The following is a 17589-nucleotide window of genomic DNA, read 5'->3' as shown; positions in this document are numbered from 1 at the left end:
TCACATCAAAGCAAGATCATATTTACCATCATATGTAGATAGTAGTAGTAAATAGCTGTTTTGCTTTTACTAAATTTCAGCATCCATGACCTACCATTCTGATTGGGTTTGTTCTGGTTTGTTGAGTACAACCATTAGTGTATGGGACAGATCTTACCAGTTGGCCCCACAATAATTTCAAACTTTCCTGCTGAAATTATATGAAATGCTTATTTACATCATATCCAAAGAATATAATCTCATATGAAATATATAGCCCACTGTCAAGAGGTAAATTACTATTCTTGTTACTGGTTTGTTTATAGAATTCTTTTTTTTTTTTTAAGAACAAAAAAAGAAGGAAATGATGCCAAATATTTCAGAATTCAGTTTTTAGGAAGCCAATGTCGATTAAATATGTATCCGGACAATCCTGGCTATTTATTATCCTAGATTACATAATTGTGGTAAAATAATGTTGGAAGTAGAACAGCTGCAGGATTGAGAAATAAAACCTCTGCTACGAACTACAGTACACATTTTGCCCGCGAAATCCTGTAACCCTTCAGTTACGGTAAACATTGTTTGTCCTGGATTCTGCTTCTGCGGGTATTGAGCAACTTCACAGTGAGATGTTCCGCAAGGAGTAAGACTGTCTTGGAGTTAACTAGTATTGGGAAAACGTTTCTTGAAGGTAAGAAACCAGCTTACTTTATTAACATGAACTGACTGTCGTCAGAATGTATTTGCACAGTTTTAGTTTATCGCTGTGTTTCCTAATAAATAAGGTCTGATTTTACAGGAAGCCAGCGAAGCTTGTAAAAAGTCAGCACGTTAATGTTTTTTTTATTTGTAAAAAAAAATATTTCAGTTGATGACCTGTCGTTTGTAGACGTTAGTAGGCTATTAAATAGCCTGTGCTTTTTTGCATGCAACGTGAAGCCTGTAGGTAGACAAAATGTGCTTCCGGTTGGCACAGACCAGTGTCAAACTGAATGATTCTAAATGAACATCTCGATTATTACTTTACTTTCTTTGTTTCTACGTTTAGTCTGTTAGTTCCTACCATAGGCTACTCTGCATTAATATACTTTTGTTCTAGCCCATACCAACTGCAGTTTAATTAAGAGCGGGCTATTATTTACCTGAGGAGGACATTTGAGCAGTTATATATATGGGGAATTTTAACATTTCAAAGTGTAATTGCGTTGGTATCTAATTTAATTGCAGTTCGTTTATTAATCTTTATGAGATTTTAACAGGCGCCAAGAAATAATATTCACCTCCTGTAAATTACTACCAAACTTTCCATTTGATTTTAGTAGGCTAGTATTAACATTGGTCATCTGACACATTTTTTGGAAACTGGAAATGTATGTTTTAGGGGTGTATCCCTCCCTACACACTCCATCTTCCCATATTCCTTGCTTTGGGTAAACCTGTATTGAATGATGGATGATTGTTTAGGATCTGTCCACCATCTGTAGAAGGATATTTGATTTAGAAATCAACAACTTATTATTAAATATTGTTTAATGCAATAAAGGCAGCAAGGTTATTAACACAAGTTTAGTTTTTCACAATGTATGCTTCATGGTTTGGCTGCTTGCAATGTTTGGGACTACCTTGTTGTTGTGATCAGTGACCTATTCTCTTTTGTACAGCTCTCTCTTGGAAGTCGCTTTGGATAAAAGCATCTGCTAAATGCATAAAAGTAATGTAAATGCAACATTTGTTGTAGCATATTAAATATGTATTTTTATGTCATTATTAAGACCTTATCACCATCAAGAGGGTTGTAGCTCATTTTTTCATTTTTCATTGACAACCAATCACAATAATGAAAGGAAATACACAGCAATTATTCTCCTGTAATGATTGCAGAGGAAGATAATTGCAGCGATATAGGCTACCAATGAGCTAGCTTGATCAAGTGACATCTGGAGCTTTGGTAGTGAGAAACTGAAAGTGCTGTTACACTCATGGGAACAGGCTGATTTCACACTGGAATCACTGGAAGAGTATGTGCGAAAACCAGTTAGTTTCCCCAAAACCCTGGTGGCAGTTGCTGTTGTGAACACCTCTCAGTATGATCAATGACACAATCTATCTTGTCAGAATAATGTCACGCTACAAGTTAGTTCCTCAAGCCAGACTGTCCACTGTATCTATTCAACAAATCTGTGATCAAAGATGCTCAGTTCCTGTGCCCCCCCCCCCCCCCCCAACCGAGGGCTCCACCTCAAGTCAGCTGATCAGCACCTGCATGTGGGCTCATCTCATACAGATGCTTTTACATGGCTGTAAATAGAGCTTTAATGTCTCTTTATAGTGTGCCTTGGGGTTTGATGGTAGTTCACTAGCTGCTATTCTGCAGCCATCGGATTGTGCTCCTACAGCTAATGCATTTGGATTTGTGCTGCTCACAAATGCACAAACCAAAGCTCATCATAGCTAGTGGTGCCTTTGTTGCTCTGTTATGTGGAATGGATGGGGAGCATATTTCAGTTACATGCTTAGTAGCCTGAGTGTTTTCCATAGCTTTGTACCAAACATAAAAGATGTCCCCTCCCCCATTCTCACTATATTGAAGTGGCCCCAAAGTAGCTCTGGTATCGGGAATGACTCCTCTTGCAGTTGATGAATACAATAACTGCTGAGGAGAGAAACGGACTCAAAGGCAGGCGATCTATCCTCCATCACGTCTGCCTTAAGAATAATGCACATAGAGGAATGCGGTTTTTCCAAATACGGGGACAATTGACAGGGTCTGGCATGGCTCTACATGTTCTGGTGTGTGATTGAGCTGAGGTCAAGCTGTTTCCAGCCAATGGCCTGCCAGGAAGACAACCTAATAGTTTTATATATAAATGAATTTCTGTCCACTGAGTAGCCACAGTTTCAAATGACAGTGCAGAGGAAAGATAGGTATTATTTTCACTGTCACTGAGGCATTTGTATGATATTTGTATGTTTAACTTTTAATGAGTTGATGGCTTGTTTTTTTCAATGCTTGAATCATTCTCTAAATTACATTTCAAGGGCAGTGAACCCACATGCCCACCCGAATAGCATATTGATGTGAAATGATGAATATTGGTGTTCAATATTATAATATTGATGTTTTCTTTTTAGGAATGTCCATGGTCCGTTTTGAAGACTTATTTGTATGTCAATATGTCTGCAACACTTGCCTTTGAAGCTTAAGAAACTGCACTCCTGTTGTGTTGGTCATCTAAGATGTTTCTTGAATAACAGGACATTGAAATCCCACCGATTTAACAAACCACATAACACATTCAACAGTCTTGACAACATGAGCCTTAAACTAACTAACCTGTCTTGTTACCTTTACCTTCTGAAATCCACTGGTAGAGAGTTACAAAGACAGCTCTTTGTCTGGGCTCTCTAAGACTTCTGTTTCAGTCCATGCAGATTGGGAGATGGGATTTGAGATGACTCATGACTGAACTTGACCTGAAATTTCGCCCTCTCAGTTTTACACATCCAGATGGTCTCCCTCTTTGTTAAGTATCGTCAAGTTAGAAGCAGTTTGACAGAGTCAATGTAAGATCATTTTAATAGGGAGCTTATTTGCCTAACCCTTTGGTAACGGTTATGTTTTAAAATGGGAGTAAAAGTGCTATGTGTTTTAAAAGTATTTTGTATGTTGCAAGACATCCAGGTTCACAGTAGCCAATTGTATCTGATAAGATTTAATGTAATTTGGTCTTGATTCTGATGTAATTCTGATTTGAGAAGTCTCAAAAGGTCCTTTGCACATTCACTCCGTTGAGATGGAGGAACTTGCTGGGGAGTGTTAGTTAAAGGTTTGAGTCAAATGCCTGATTTCCTTGTCATTGACTTGCCTGATTTCCCTTGGATGTGAAGCTGCTGTGTACCACCAGGGAACAGAGTGCCTGTGTCTCTCTATTTCTCACATTCTCTCATGTTCTCTCACGTTCTCTCATGTTCTCTCAGTCTTTGGCTCTCACTCTTTGTTTCTCTCTCTCACTTGGATCTGGGGACAATTTTAAGAAGTCCATCTTCTTTCCACCCTGGCTTTTCATTGAACAGCCTATCTGAATGGGTAAAATGAGAATCAGTTGTTTACTGTGCTATTCACAAAGTCAGGCAGTATGCGAAAGGGTTGCATTCTCAGCAGCATTCTCTAATCACATTCAGTAAAGTTAATTGAAAGTTGCAGATGGTGCAGAATGCTATTTGCATTGCACAAAATAGGTATTTGGAAAATGTATGACACTTACACCCCATAGAGTTATTCAAGAGAACAAACCGAGCCATTATGATAATTTTGTCTTTAGTCAATATGGTTCTTGTAGAATTGTGACTTCACCGTCACAATAATTTCCCTGGCCTGTCTTCTGTGGAGCTCTGTTCTATCACTCTCACTCATGTTCATGTTATCAGATGAACCGTCATGGCTTCCATCATGTTGGTGGTGCTTGTCGGACCTGTTATTCAGACCTGATATGACAACTAAAAGAAGAGAGTGTGTGCGTGTGGCATGAGGGATTGTTGTAATATAATAAACGGTATTCTTGTTATTTACAAGCAATAAACATACGTAAGAATGTTGTTTGTGTGTTTTCTAGAGTTGTGGAGGCTCTGAGGTGATATGTCCTTACAGGGGAAATAGAAAACAATTATTGTGGTGATTCCTCCCCTAGCAGGACATGTGATGGGCCTACTGTTTTCTCATTGCTCGCTGTGAGTGTATGGCGTGGGTGTCTATATGCACTTAACACCTGCACATGAAGCAGAGTCTGTGTTTCAGTCATCAATCATGGAGGTGACCCAAACCTGCTCACTCCCATGGAATATCTGACAGAGGGCATTTCCATAACCTTTTGGATATTGTGAGTAACCAGTATCCAATTTGTTTAATGTGTCAGGAACGTCCCAGATCAGATGTAAGAGTAGAAAGATTGATATAAAGAAACTTGATCTAGTTATTTAGAGTTACCTCCCTGGGAACATTGGCTGAAAGAGTGGCTCGGAACAATTTAGCACATTTCAAAGCATTCAGTTAATGGGATGTTTAGACCATTTGTAATTGGAAAATGGTATCAATAAATACACAATAAACTAGTTATTTGGCCTTCTTGATCTATCAACTGTTGGACAAAAGTACACATTCGAGTCAAATTAATCCTTAGTCTGGATTAAAGATCACTCAGTAGCTTGTTATATGATGCATTTAAACCTACACATGTGCCAACATGTAGTTATTTTTGTGGTGATGGCCAATAATATTTATATATTATGTGTTTAGTAATGCTCTCTCCTATTGGATGCTTGAGTGATTTGTTCTGATGAAACGGTGAAATTATTGATCTCGAGAAATGTTCTATGGTGAGGAACAGTGGTTAGTCCATGCACTCATCCCTAAAAGCTCTAATTACTCTGCCCAGCATGAGTTGGGCTGGTCAATAATTTCTAGTCAATTAACACTGATTGACTCCTTAGTGCAAAGAAATTACACATGCTGCCTCCACTACAACAAATCCCCCAGGTCTATGTCCGAAACATACAAGTCTTCATTTTAAATCAGGACCTCTATGCAGGTGTGAAAATATGAGGAGATTGGACATATGTGCACATAAGGCTATATCTTTAACCTACTCTTATGATATGGAATCGAGGACACTTGAATTCTCAGGAATTGTCTCGCTTGTATACAATATGTGTCGTTAGCTGACCAGACATAAACTTTGGTCTAGTGTGAGAGGACTGAGACGCAAGTGGAGAGAATTCATTACATTATCTTAACTAAGAGCAAGCTTCAGTGTAACTCCAGCCTTCAGTTCCTAACTTGGAAAAAGGCTGCAAAGCCATGGTCTTATTGAGCTGGAGCCCTCGGTTGGGATGGTTGTTCTTCCATTTAAAACAATGGATTTTTCCCCAACATTGACTCTTTCATACCCAAGGTCACTGAACCAATGCATAGTTTGAGAGTAGAGCAGTGTCTGTCTGTGTCCCACTGAGTTGACTAGACTCTGGGACATCTACCACCATCTTTTGGAATATAGTACATCTCTGAGAGCTGTGCCAAAAGTTAGAGATGGTGAGTAAAGTTGACGGGTTTTCTCCTATCAATTTGTCTGGGGAAAAGGTTTTTATTATACAGGTTAAAAAAACTTCCCTCCTTGTCTTGGAGGTTGGATGGTTATTTGTAGTGGCTGATTTAAGTGAACCTCTCTATAGTATTACTGTAGAGCCATCAACATGAAGAGGGTATAATACAGTGAGAAAGATTCGAAGTATATTGAAAAGTGTGGCCGTTAAAGATGGGAAGTTACTTAGTAAAATGAGGGTGTTCAAGGCAATATTGTAGGCATATTTATACCCCAAAACCATGAATTACTGGAAAAGAAATTTGCAACATGAGCTCAAATTGTAGAAAAGGATTACAGCTGGAGGCAGCTGGCACAAAGTCACTCACAGTGACATCACAGAGTGATGGGAGAAGGGTCTCTTTTCAATAATAATGAAGGAACTTTGGGTATTTCTCTTAGCAACTATAGAACATCTTTTTTTGTGGCAGTAATTGCAGAAGGAAAATGTATTTATTGTGTTATATACAAATGTACTGGACTACATCAACACACATTTGTCAACTGACTGGCCATTCTAATCAAGCCTTATATAAGCCTGGTCGAGTTGCAGGCACCAGTCCCAGGTGTCCAAGGCCAGTCCGGGCTTCTCTTTTTAAAGCCCCGGGCATTGCAGTGTCTCTGCTGATTTAAAAAGGTGCTATTAGACAGCGTTATCCTGTTGTTTCGCATGTGGGGCCCCTGCTGGATAGGGAATGATCAATTTATTTAATTTCAATTTATTTTACAATTTGTCTTCTTGTGAGAGCTGTATCCAGAGCCCTTCCTTCCCCTCTAACCCCAACTCATCTGTTCAGTCAACACTGTTGAGACAAGAGAGATCTAAACTCATCCTACCTGCCAGAAATAAATGGCTGTGGGAAAATAGATGATGAGAATCATTTTTAAATAGAATCTGCTCTGTAGGTTATGCTATGTTTGAGAAACTAGGAATCAAGAGGACAAACCGATTATTGCCTTTATTATGTTTTTGGTCAATTTAGACAAACATTTACTGGTAAACAGCAATAAGCACAGCCTTGAAGATGGAACAAAATCTAACTTTTTGAACAGAAATCTGGAGTTAAAGGAAATGCACTCTAATTGATAAAATATATATGTATTATTTAAATGTGCCATGCATAAATGACTATCTCTCATTTAGGAAATCTTTATTTTAAGAAATAATAATAATAATAATAATTCAACTGCAGTTTTTTCTTACCAAGTGTTGACAAACAACAGATTCAGTGTATACGAGGAATCAACAATAGGGCTGAGATTTGTATGTGTGATACAAACATGGAGTGACAATACAATACTTTAATCCCAATGTCTCAGACGAGTTCATTTCCTAATGACAGATATGTATGTTAAGAAATAATGAATCAATTTAGCTTGAGGGGGACATTTTGAGATGTGTGTTGCATGTGTGTGTGTCTTTGTGCAGTGGTTGTCAGGTGTGAGCAGATGGATCGCCTTTGAGACACAGACACCGAGAATGGTGTCAGCACAGTTTTCTCTCACCCGTGGTCCCTGTAGACCTGAGCATTACTTCCCCTTGACCAGCTCTGTGTCAGTGTCTAACACCATTAGACTTGCCTGCACTGAGCATGCAATAGTTGTGCTTATTGGGCTTCGACATTGTTTCTGTTCTATTAGCAGTAATTCCACAGACGTAATCAGCTTCTTGTATGTAGTCTGAGTGAGCATTATTTTGAATGAGAAGTACTCTGTCACCTATGTAGTCTTATATAGGTAAATATAATTCAAGCAAAATCCAAAAGAAATGGGCAGCTTTATAATTAATAAAATCTACATTAATGTTTAAAAAACAAATTATGTCAGTCACAGGAACAGGCCTTTTTGTAATAATAGCGTAATAATGATAATAAAGGTGATATGCTCTGTGGTTTGATCATGTCTCTCTCATTGCATGCTAGCCTTCCAGAGCCATTGTATTTTAAATACAAAAAACATGATCTGGGCTGAACTCATACATTCAACTAACATAACACTGCCCTGATTTTCAATGAGAAGTTGGTTGTGATTCTGTAGATGGAACTGGACTGTTTGGTGAAATAGACTATTTTGAATCGAAACAACCCTCCTTAAATAATAATATTTATGCCCCCACCCCTTGCTTCCCGTAGCCCATTTGTAAGGTTTAAAGTGTCCAACAAATTGCACTCTGATACTGATAATATTTTTTGTTTTGTTTTGCTGAATAAAATCTGTTGAGCAATGTCTGGTGACATTCTTGATTATTCACAGCAAATGTGCCCTTTGGCTCTGTGTGTTTCCTCTGCTGAACACACATGAAACTAAGCTTCTCGCCTGCTTTCCAAACAGTGTCACCCCAGTAGAATTCATATAATCCATCTGCTTCCTCAGCCCATGCAATATGCATGTCCCCGAATCCACCCAGATCAACACTGACCTTTCTGTAGAGTGGAAACTGTTGCCATGGTGCTCTAGTGTGTGGGGTAGGGTTTTGGGGATTGATGTCGGACACAAGAGTGGTCAGAGAATCATGCACCGTTTTCAGTACAATAAGCATGTTCTTAATGGCTCTCCTGCCATAAAACAACACAGAGAGGCTTTACACATTAAAGAGGTCCGGTGTTTCAAAGAGGATCTTAATAGGCTAGTCATATTTTTGCAAGTCGAAGGAAAACTAAAGACCAAATGACTGCCAAGCTGTTTACTCTGGGTGAAGGGTCCCATTATGCCAGTGTGAATCCTGGGTGAAGTGTTCTTTTTATGATATGGTCCCATGTGGGTACTAGTAACCCTTCGCCTTATGACTATCAGTCTTACTGATCTTTGAGGATGGAGGCTAGTGATGCTGGACTCATTTTTGGAATCAGTTTATAGGTGGTGGATATTTGAGTTACTAAGGAGTGTACTATTGTAGAATGGGTTCAGTATTCATGGTGTTGGTGTTGTCAAGAGATATTTCTTCTTTTTAAGAGCAACAGAAAGCAACAGAGACAATCGAAGGTGTCGAGGAATAGAAGAACATCTTCCAAAATAGTAGACTAAAATAGGAAAATAGTCAAAAATGGAATACAAGTTTGGAGCTGCTTGTGAATGCACCAGTTATTGTTTACTGGCTATGGTCCAGATATCTGTTAGGGTTATGACGTTTTCATAATTGAAAAAAAGCCATATTGACCATATAAGGAATCTAAATCAGTATGTCACCAAGACTGCATAATACTATTGTTGTAGCTTAGCGACCTTGTTCAAAAAGTATTTTATAGTGGTCATTACAATAGAGGATAAGGAAAATAAACAAGTATTTGTCACATCTCTGGCTGCATAATCTTTTTCATGAAAGGAAAATCATTTTTGGGCTAAATGCTTTAATTGACCTTCTAGTGGTTCATTTGGATACCCATCTAGTCGACTTCTTCCATTTCAAAAAGGCTAGGTTTTTTGCACCTCAGTTTGCTCCATCTTTGGTCTCCTGCAATCAACAATATGCCAACATTAAGTTGTTACCGGCAATAATGTAACTTAAGGGAAGACCTGGTGTTGTACAAGTGCAGTTATGTCCTTCTAAGACACGGTGAAGACGACATGGTTGCCAAGGTTTACTCATACAGAAAAAGAAAAAGCATCACAAACATTGAACCCAGTACCTGTTTCCCATTCATAATTGTCCATTGATCTCCCAGTCTATAAGCAGATGACCTTTAAAACCTGGAAGTTGCTTCAACATTGACCTGACTAAATGGACCATTTTGATGTATAGATAATACATCCACCCACATCGATTTAATCTAATGTAGATAAAGGACCATATACTGTGTGTGCAGAGGAGGCTTTTCACTGGTCTGTCAAATAAGGATGGCATAATTACTTCTTTTTGAAATGTTGAATTCACTCAGAGTCTACGCACTATTATCAAAGCTGACATTATTTGCCAAAGAGAAGTGTATGGCATAGTAATAGATTTGGATAATGAAAAGATACTGGTAGTTTAGGATTCAGGATGCATATAATCAGCATACTGCCGTTGTAGCTTATGCCTCTGGAGGGGATTGTACTGAGTGAATAAACGTATATGCTTAGACAGCAGCTGTAACACATGATCTGGAAATCTCCTGCTATGTTCTATGTGTGTTTGATTTTGAAGGTGAAGGTGAAATCCAAATATAGATATTTACATGTGTAAATCTAGTCCACGAAGATGAACAAAAGCAGCAAGAGAGGCATAGTAGAGAGGAAACAGTAATTTAAGGGTTTCTGGTTTTGTTTCTTGTCTCATTCAATATGGACTTTTTCTGTGGGCCATGTTTGCATTTTAAACAGTAACCACAGAGATAGTGTTTACTATTCCCCAGGCGTGGGTGGTCAGTGTTGCATCACTTTTTCAAAACTGCAGCGATATAAAACTAAATAAATCCTTTAAACAATCTCTTTATGTTTGCATTTTAGGAACCCAAGGTATTTTCCTCACTACCATGAGCAACAAACATCACCCTCCCCTCATGAAGAAGCACAGTCAGACGGACCTCGTCAGTCGACTGAAGACCCGCAAAGTCCTGGGTGTTGGAGGCGAGGATGATGATGGTGAGATCCACAGGTCTAAGGTGAGGGACATCCATAACTAAACATTACATTTGATTTATTTGTACAACATTAGGAACTTGCTGATTGGGAAACTTTAGAATTGACAGTAGACAGTGGGAAAAGTTGTCCACCATCACCTTTTAATATTTCTCTTAGGTTTATTTTGTAATAATTGTCTAAATCTAAATATGATTATATTGTAAATCAATTTGAATTATATATTGGTGGATGATGATACTAAACTGAGAGTACATGTGAAAATGATTACAACGTGATTTGAAAATGTAATTCCAAAAGTGTACCTGCAACCACTTCAATGCCCAAAAACTGTTTAAAATAACTATACCAGAAAATGTGTGCAAAGTGCAAACAGATTCATATTTTGGACTAATTTACTGATATATATATTAGTATTTTGAGTACCTCCAATCTAGGATTTATGTTTGTTTTGAGTTCCAAAGGTTTTCTACTGATCAAATTCATATAAGATATGCAGTTCTTGTTACACTTTTATTTGAAAGTTCCAACTATTGTTGAGGTTATAGTACATAAAATAGTGACTGTGTGAGGACGACATTTGCACCTAATTTGGAATGGCAGGATATGGTAATAATCATTAGAGAGGAAATAGGATTGACGAAAATATGAGTAGAACATTATTTGCCCTTTTCAGAAGGAAAATATTGTATTTTATTATCCACCAGTGGATAATTCAAAGGACAGGAATATGACTTAAAGTGGGTGGAGATGATGGAAGGAAATAACAGACAGAGACTGTATATTCACTAGCGATGCACCGCTACCATTTTTGTCGAGTCCAATTTTTTTTTCTTCTGGTACTCGCCGATACCAATATATATATTTTTTTCTTTTTTTTTCTTTTTTTTTCCAAGAACCACACAGTGAGATTAATGAATGTAGGACAGCTTCATTATTATTACTCGAATGAAAAAAGTATTAATTTTATGTGCTTATCACAAACTTAAAGCACAAATTTTAGTGTCCAATAACCTTCGAAGGGCATAATAACCATTGAGGTATCGGTCTTTGGTATCGGGGGTATTTTTACGTGTACGAGAACAAGTACGTGAACTATATTCACCATAGCCCATTTTCAGCCTTGATGCCTGTGCCTTGATGTATGTGTATGGGAAAGTCAGAGAGAAGACACCACACACAATCATTATCATGTCCACCAACAGTGTCATTCTTACCTGCACTTCTTGTTAACCAGCAAGATTCAATCAGTCATCTCTGAAACAAAGACAGCACTGTTAAGTAGCGGTGGCTGGCTATGGCTGTTTCTCTGGGCAAAAAGGAGTTGTCCATGAATCAAAACCCCACTCAACTTTTCCCATAAAATATATTTTCCCCATTCGTTCATAATCAAGCTTGTGACCCCTTGCTAGAGGTACTTTTTAAATGCCTTGTTTGTACGCTATTCCATGCTGGCAGAGTCTCTGTATCACTAAATCTTTGTTGCTTTGGAGCATAATCCATCGTCTGTGTCGAGGCCTTTCAGGACTGGGACACTCAAACCACCCAAATGTAGGGTCAGATAATTCCCTTCGGTTTGCTGCTAATTAAATAATGGGTGGCTTCTCAAATGTTAATACAGCTTGCCAACGTTCTCATTGGTTAACATAATTGTTACTCTGTGCCTCTCAGATGTACAGTTGTACACTGCCTGGTGCAAAAAGGTTCATGGGTTATGGAGTGTTGCATTGATATGCTTGATTGAGAGGCTCCTTTTCTCTTTTTCTAAGTAGTTGTGCCTTGCTTTAATATTCCAGATCAGCCAAATGCTTGGCAATGAAATGAAGTTTGCGGTACGAGAGCCAATAGGCCTAAGGTAAGAAACAAAATGATAATTCCTGTCCACTCACTGATAGCATCACTTTCTCCAATCAGTTCAAGGGCACCCTCGAGAGTAGCAAAGACTTAGTCGCAATTCAATTTCATGTCTTTGTTACTGATTGGAGCATTTCTTTGCAGAGCAGCTGTGGGGGTGTTTCTAATCAATATATCTATCTTGTTTGTATTTCCACCAGGGTATGGATTCTCGTATCCGCTGTGCTGTTCACAAGTATGGCCTTGATAGTAAGTACCATTCACAAGTGACCTAGTCACCCAGCCCTACTCTGTTGATTACTTATAATTCCACGTAAGTCCTAAAAATGACATGATTGCCTTTCTGTCTCCTTCAGGCATTGGTACTCCCCAGTCAGCTCTATGAGTTTGTGTTTGAGCTCACCACCACCCAGGTCTCCATTCGACTCTATGGTGGAGCACTTCTCAGTAAGGACTCATAACAATAATATACTATATACATACGATCATCAAACCCTACAGTATGTATATACAATATGAGTAAGAAATGTATATGGGGAGTATAGGTGTATAGATGTGTGTGAAGTAATAAACTGTACATGGTATGTTGGAGTGTAAGCTACCAAGGTTATTGCATATTTAATGGTAAACTAGCATTGAGTTTGAGTCTAAAACAAACTTTTGTTGGCCGAATGTCCAAATGCTTTTAGGAAACAATGATATTGTGTTGAATGACAAGTGTTTTTGGCTATTAGCTTTCAGCCCTAGTCCTTTTTCCACATGGCCATAAATGGTAGCTCTGTGCAAATACCCCCATCTCAACCAAGCCTTCATGGTCAGTCTATTTGATGGTAATCATTGTACTCAAAACATTTCCATGCAGACCAGTGCATCATCTTCCAGAGAGAATGATAAGAGCCCTTATTCAGGGAACCTGACACATTTACTTGAAAACAAGGAGAATACTCTAGCTCCAATGCTAAATATCCATTTTAAGTAAACCCAACAGCAAGCTGTCCTATTCATACAATCACCACCACCCAATCCTAGTCTATGAGGTGGCAATGTGGATCTGTGGTCCTTAGGAAAACCTTAGGAATTCATCCTTTCCACATTTCTTCCTTAAGATCATATAACAGGATAGATTAGTGTATAGAAATAAGAATGGATGTGCTTTAGTCTTTTAGGAGGTGTTTTGAGTATTCAAACAGGAACGCTGTCTCTTTACGATCCCCTGATTGGGGTAAATTCAGGAAGAAACCCCTCTATGTGCTAGGAAGGGATAATCCCTTAATAGCAGATGGCTCCAGGCAGGGGCAGAAATATAATTCCTTTGCTCTCAGTCCCAAGATGGTGTGTGTGTGTGTGTGTGGGGGGGGGGTATGGAGCCATAAATACACACATTCACACTCTGGGCATGTCTGCTTATCTAAAGCACTCCAACAGAACTCATACTCCCAGCTCCCTCTGATGGGAATGACCTTCTGACCCGGTCTAGTAACCAAAGCTTTGTTATCCATTTCTAGGATACATTTTCTATTTAGACATAATTTCAAGATGCCATAGTTATATTGCACACTGTATCAACTAGGGGGATTTTAACTCACTATCCCAGAGTGGACCAATCCAAGTACTGGTTACTTGTTATGAAGTTGTACCAGTTATGTGTTTGGCAACAGCTGGCAACTCTGGTTGTTTGATTGGAGTATAATATTGTTTAAGGTTACATTTTGTCACTTATCATTTACATCAAATTATTTTCACATTCTGGCCTAAATAGTTTTGACAGAATGGAGACAATTTTAATAAAAGGACATTTGGAAAGTAAATTGTTGGGTTTCCTTAAGATTATTGTGTGATGGCTTTATTTTTGTAACAGTGGCAGAGTAGATATACACTCAAAACACACACATACACAAACCCACCCCAGAGAAACAAAACTCCCTCTCTCTCTCTCCACAGGTATCTCTTTAATCATGTGGAATGGTTTATACACAGCAGAGAAGGCCATCCTCCAGTGGACCCTCCTAACAGAAGCAAGTTACCTGGCTGTCCAGTTCCTAGGTGAGTGAGAGATTGGAACAAAAAAGAACTGGAGAGAACACACAAGCCTGTGCTATCTCTATGAGTCTTGTCTCACATGTGCATTACTGAAAGCCACACTTCAGTGGAAAATCAATCTCTGTTACATCTCCCGCCACTGACAAAAAGCCAAAGGGATTGAAAGTGACTAAGAACATACTGCCCTCTAGCGCTGGTGCTTAATAAATGTATTCATATTCTGTCAGCTTTGTTGGTTCAGTGAGTGTGTAGATATAGTATTGTTCTTATTGGAGTATGTAGTTTGTTGTGGAGCAGAACATTACTATATTGAGAGTAGGTTTAGGTAGGTGTTTTAGGTAGGATGTCCAGCAAAGTAAATGTGTAGTATTTTTTAACACAGTTGCGTTAGATATTAGTTTAATGTTTTGCATTTGTTTTTCAATGGCGAAACAATGTTTCTGGCAGCTCATTATCTATGATGGTTGAATAAATTCTATGAACTCAAAATTACAAATTTGTGTGTGTGCATCTGTGTGTCATTGCAGTTACGTCTGTCACGCTCCTGGAGGTTGACCAGGTTTCAAACCCAGCATCTCTCCTCCTCACCAGTGAAGTCCTATTCCTTCTCATCACCCTGCTCTACTACCATCAGCTTGGCCGCAAGTTCAAGAAGATATGAAAGACTCCCTGTACTACATACAGTGGATGAGTAGATGGAAAGATGTAGCATGAAACAAGATCAGTGTTGCGTTTTGTTGCACCCCAGTAAGCTCACCTACTAATATGGGTCCACCTTGGGCACAAAGCTTTTAGGGGGACTCAAATAAAGCCTTAACTGCTGGTGCGTGAGTTGTATACACTGATATAAATATATTCTGAGATCGAATCATAGAACTAAGAACCAGGGAATGCAACAGCAGTGACTATGATGTATTTTGTTCCTTTTTTTGTAGGCTTTTAACTTATTCTGAGGACGAACAAACACAGAGGAAAGTCAGTTAAGGATTTGTGCTTGAAATAGACAGCTGAAGTGAATTCCTCTTCAAATATTAGTCAAGGCTACTATATTGATCTTGGGAACTGAAACATAGTAGCTTATTGACGATCACCCAAAACACTTATTTTTATTTACTACCAGTCAATACTGGGTTATTTAGACATAGAAAAGCGACAACCATTAAAAATCGATGTGGTAATTTACTTGGTTGTACAAATGCATTTTATATTCAAACGCCAAAGGGCGGTTGTAATAGCATTGTGGATTCCTATATTTAAGCTGTTAAAGTAGAAAAGATCATTTCTTTAGTTCAGTGACTGATTTGTGGTAATTTACTTGGTTGTACAAATGCATTTTATATTCAAACGCCAAAGGGCGGTTGTAATAGCATTGTGGATTCCTATATTTAAGCTGTTAAAGTAGAAAAGATCATTTCTTTAGTTCAGTGACTGATTTATAAATGTTAAAGTGCATAGTAAGTTAGACAGCACATTTTGTGTAGCACAAAAGAGTTATGTTGAAATACTTGAGAATTTAGTTTAATATGCTGTGGTTGTGTCAAATGTTCTTCTTATATTTGCTTAAAGAACTTCTTGAGTCTTGAAGGATCCTGTGTTTGGTTACAGTGCTGTTAAACTTTTAATTTTACCTTCTGGGTGTTTAAATGTGACAGTGAATCACTGTGTAAAATCTTTACACCAATACACTTTGGAATTGTTGCACTTTTTAACAATATTTATAGGGTGGCAAATCCTGCATTTTGGAATTTAATGGAAACCTATTGGTGACTTTTGGAAACTTTGGGAATGTAAGCTGGAACCATATTAAAATAAATATATAAAATTCAGATATGCCATTTCATTCTGTATGTCCAACTCTATGTGGTCGTGCAGTATTAAGTAGAATTATATTAATAGTGAGAAGAAATTCTCCCAACTGTTAGTTTTGCAGTTGAAGCTCATCCACACTCAAAGTGGATTATACATACATTTGATGACATCACAAATGTAACACCCCCAAGGGCTTCAGTCATAATGTTGGGATATGAATTTCAGGGTTTGTAATTTGTTGTGAATACATTTCAAAATGAATGGTTCTCTATGGTCATCATGTCAAATGAAATACCATACCATACATACATTATTTCTTTTAAAATGATATTGTGTTGTTAAAGACTGGGAAATTGAATCCTAATTTAAACTAAAGTGAAAATGATATCAAAATAACAATAATTTGTTGCCTCGCCATTGGTATTAACAATAATAATGATTTATACTGATATAATGTATCACAAACATATATCAAGAAAATGCCATCTCTTTGCAGACCCAAACATTCCCTAAATTAACATTATCTTCTTAATTTCATATTTGCTTCATAGTGCACATGGGACCATAGCAAGCTGTAATGCTTTAGAAATATGTTAATTATTCTGTATCTGTTTGGTTTTGTATCTCATCAACTGTCAAACATTACCATATAGAGTACAATAAATGTAATAATTTTCAATTTGCTGTTCAGGATATTTGTTGCCCACATTGTCTTTTCTTTTTGCTTTCATTAGGACCTTCATTCTCTGTGGTGGGGTAACTCCAGATGGTGCTGTTTACACTGTTGTGATAGGAGAGAGAGACGTTGAAAGCTGTTAATGTCTTAAATCTCATTTGGCTGTATTTGTGTGTGTGTGTGGTAAAAAAAAAAGTAGAATTTTGCGAGAACGGTGACCAGAGTTCACCCCTTTATAGAAGGACCTTTTGACCTATCAACTTGAAAATGTATGCGTGCATTTCTTCTTGTGTGTGTGTGTCTGTATGTGTGTGTGTGTGTTTGATGTTCATTTACAAATGAAGTTACTTGCTAATGGAAACACAAGGGTGAAAAGCAGGTGCTTCTCTTTGGGATAGGAGGGAATAATTTGGAGGTGCACATGCATCACATTCAGAGGTCTGTATCATTGATCACGAATGAGCTCTGGAACAATCTATAAATTCTAATAAGACGTAATAGGTAAGTAGGACTGTACTGCTAGTCAATGGAGCTCTT

General features: G+C 38.0%; 1 protein-coding gene across 1 annotated transcript; it reads left to right on the top strand.

The window, feature by feature from the left end:
• The first annotated feature begins 536 nt into the window (after positions 1 to 536).
• Positions 537 to 17069, top strand: LOC146247030 (tumor protein p53-inducible protein 11-like). Its single transcript, XM_084682340.1, has 7 exons — positions 537 to 673; positions 10542 to 10696; positions 12470 to 12528; positions 12728 to 12776; positions 12884 to 12974; positions 14469 to 14570; positions 15095 to 17069. The coding sequence occupies exons 2-7, from the start codon at positions 10568 to 10570 to the stop codon at positions 15226 to 15228; spliced, it is 564 nt and encodes a 187-aa protein (XP_084538466.1). The 5' UTR covers positions 537 to 673; positions 10542 to 10567; the 3' UTR covers positions 15229 to 17069.
• Positions 17070 to 17589: the final 520 nt, after the last annotated feature.

Source organism: Hypomesus nipponensis, chromosome 19, assembly GCF_054491055.1.
Source record: "Hypomesus nipponensis isolate SF chromosome 19, ASM5449105v1, whole genome shotgun sequence".
Taxonomy (NCBI): Eukaryota; Metazoa; Chordata; class Actinopteri; order Osmeriformes; family Osmeridae; genus Hypomesus; species Hypomesus nipponensis.
The sequence above is the reverse complement of the archived record's forward strand: the minus strand, read 5'-3'. Positions and strand labels throughout refer to the sequence as shown.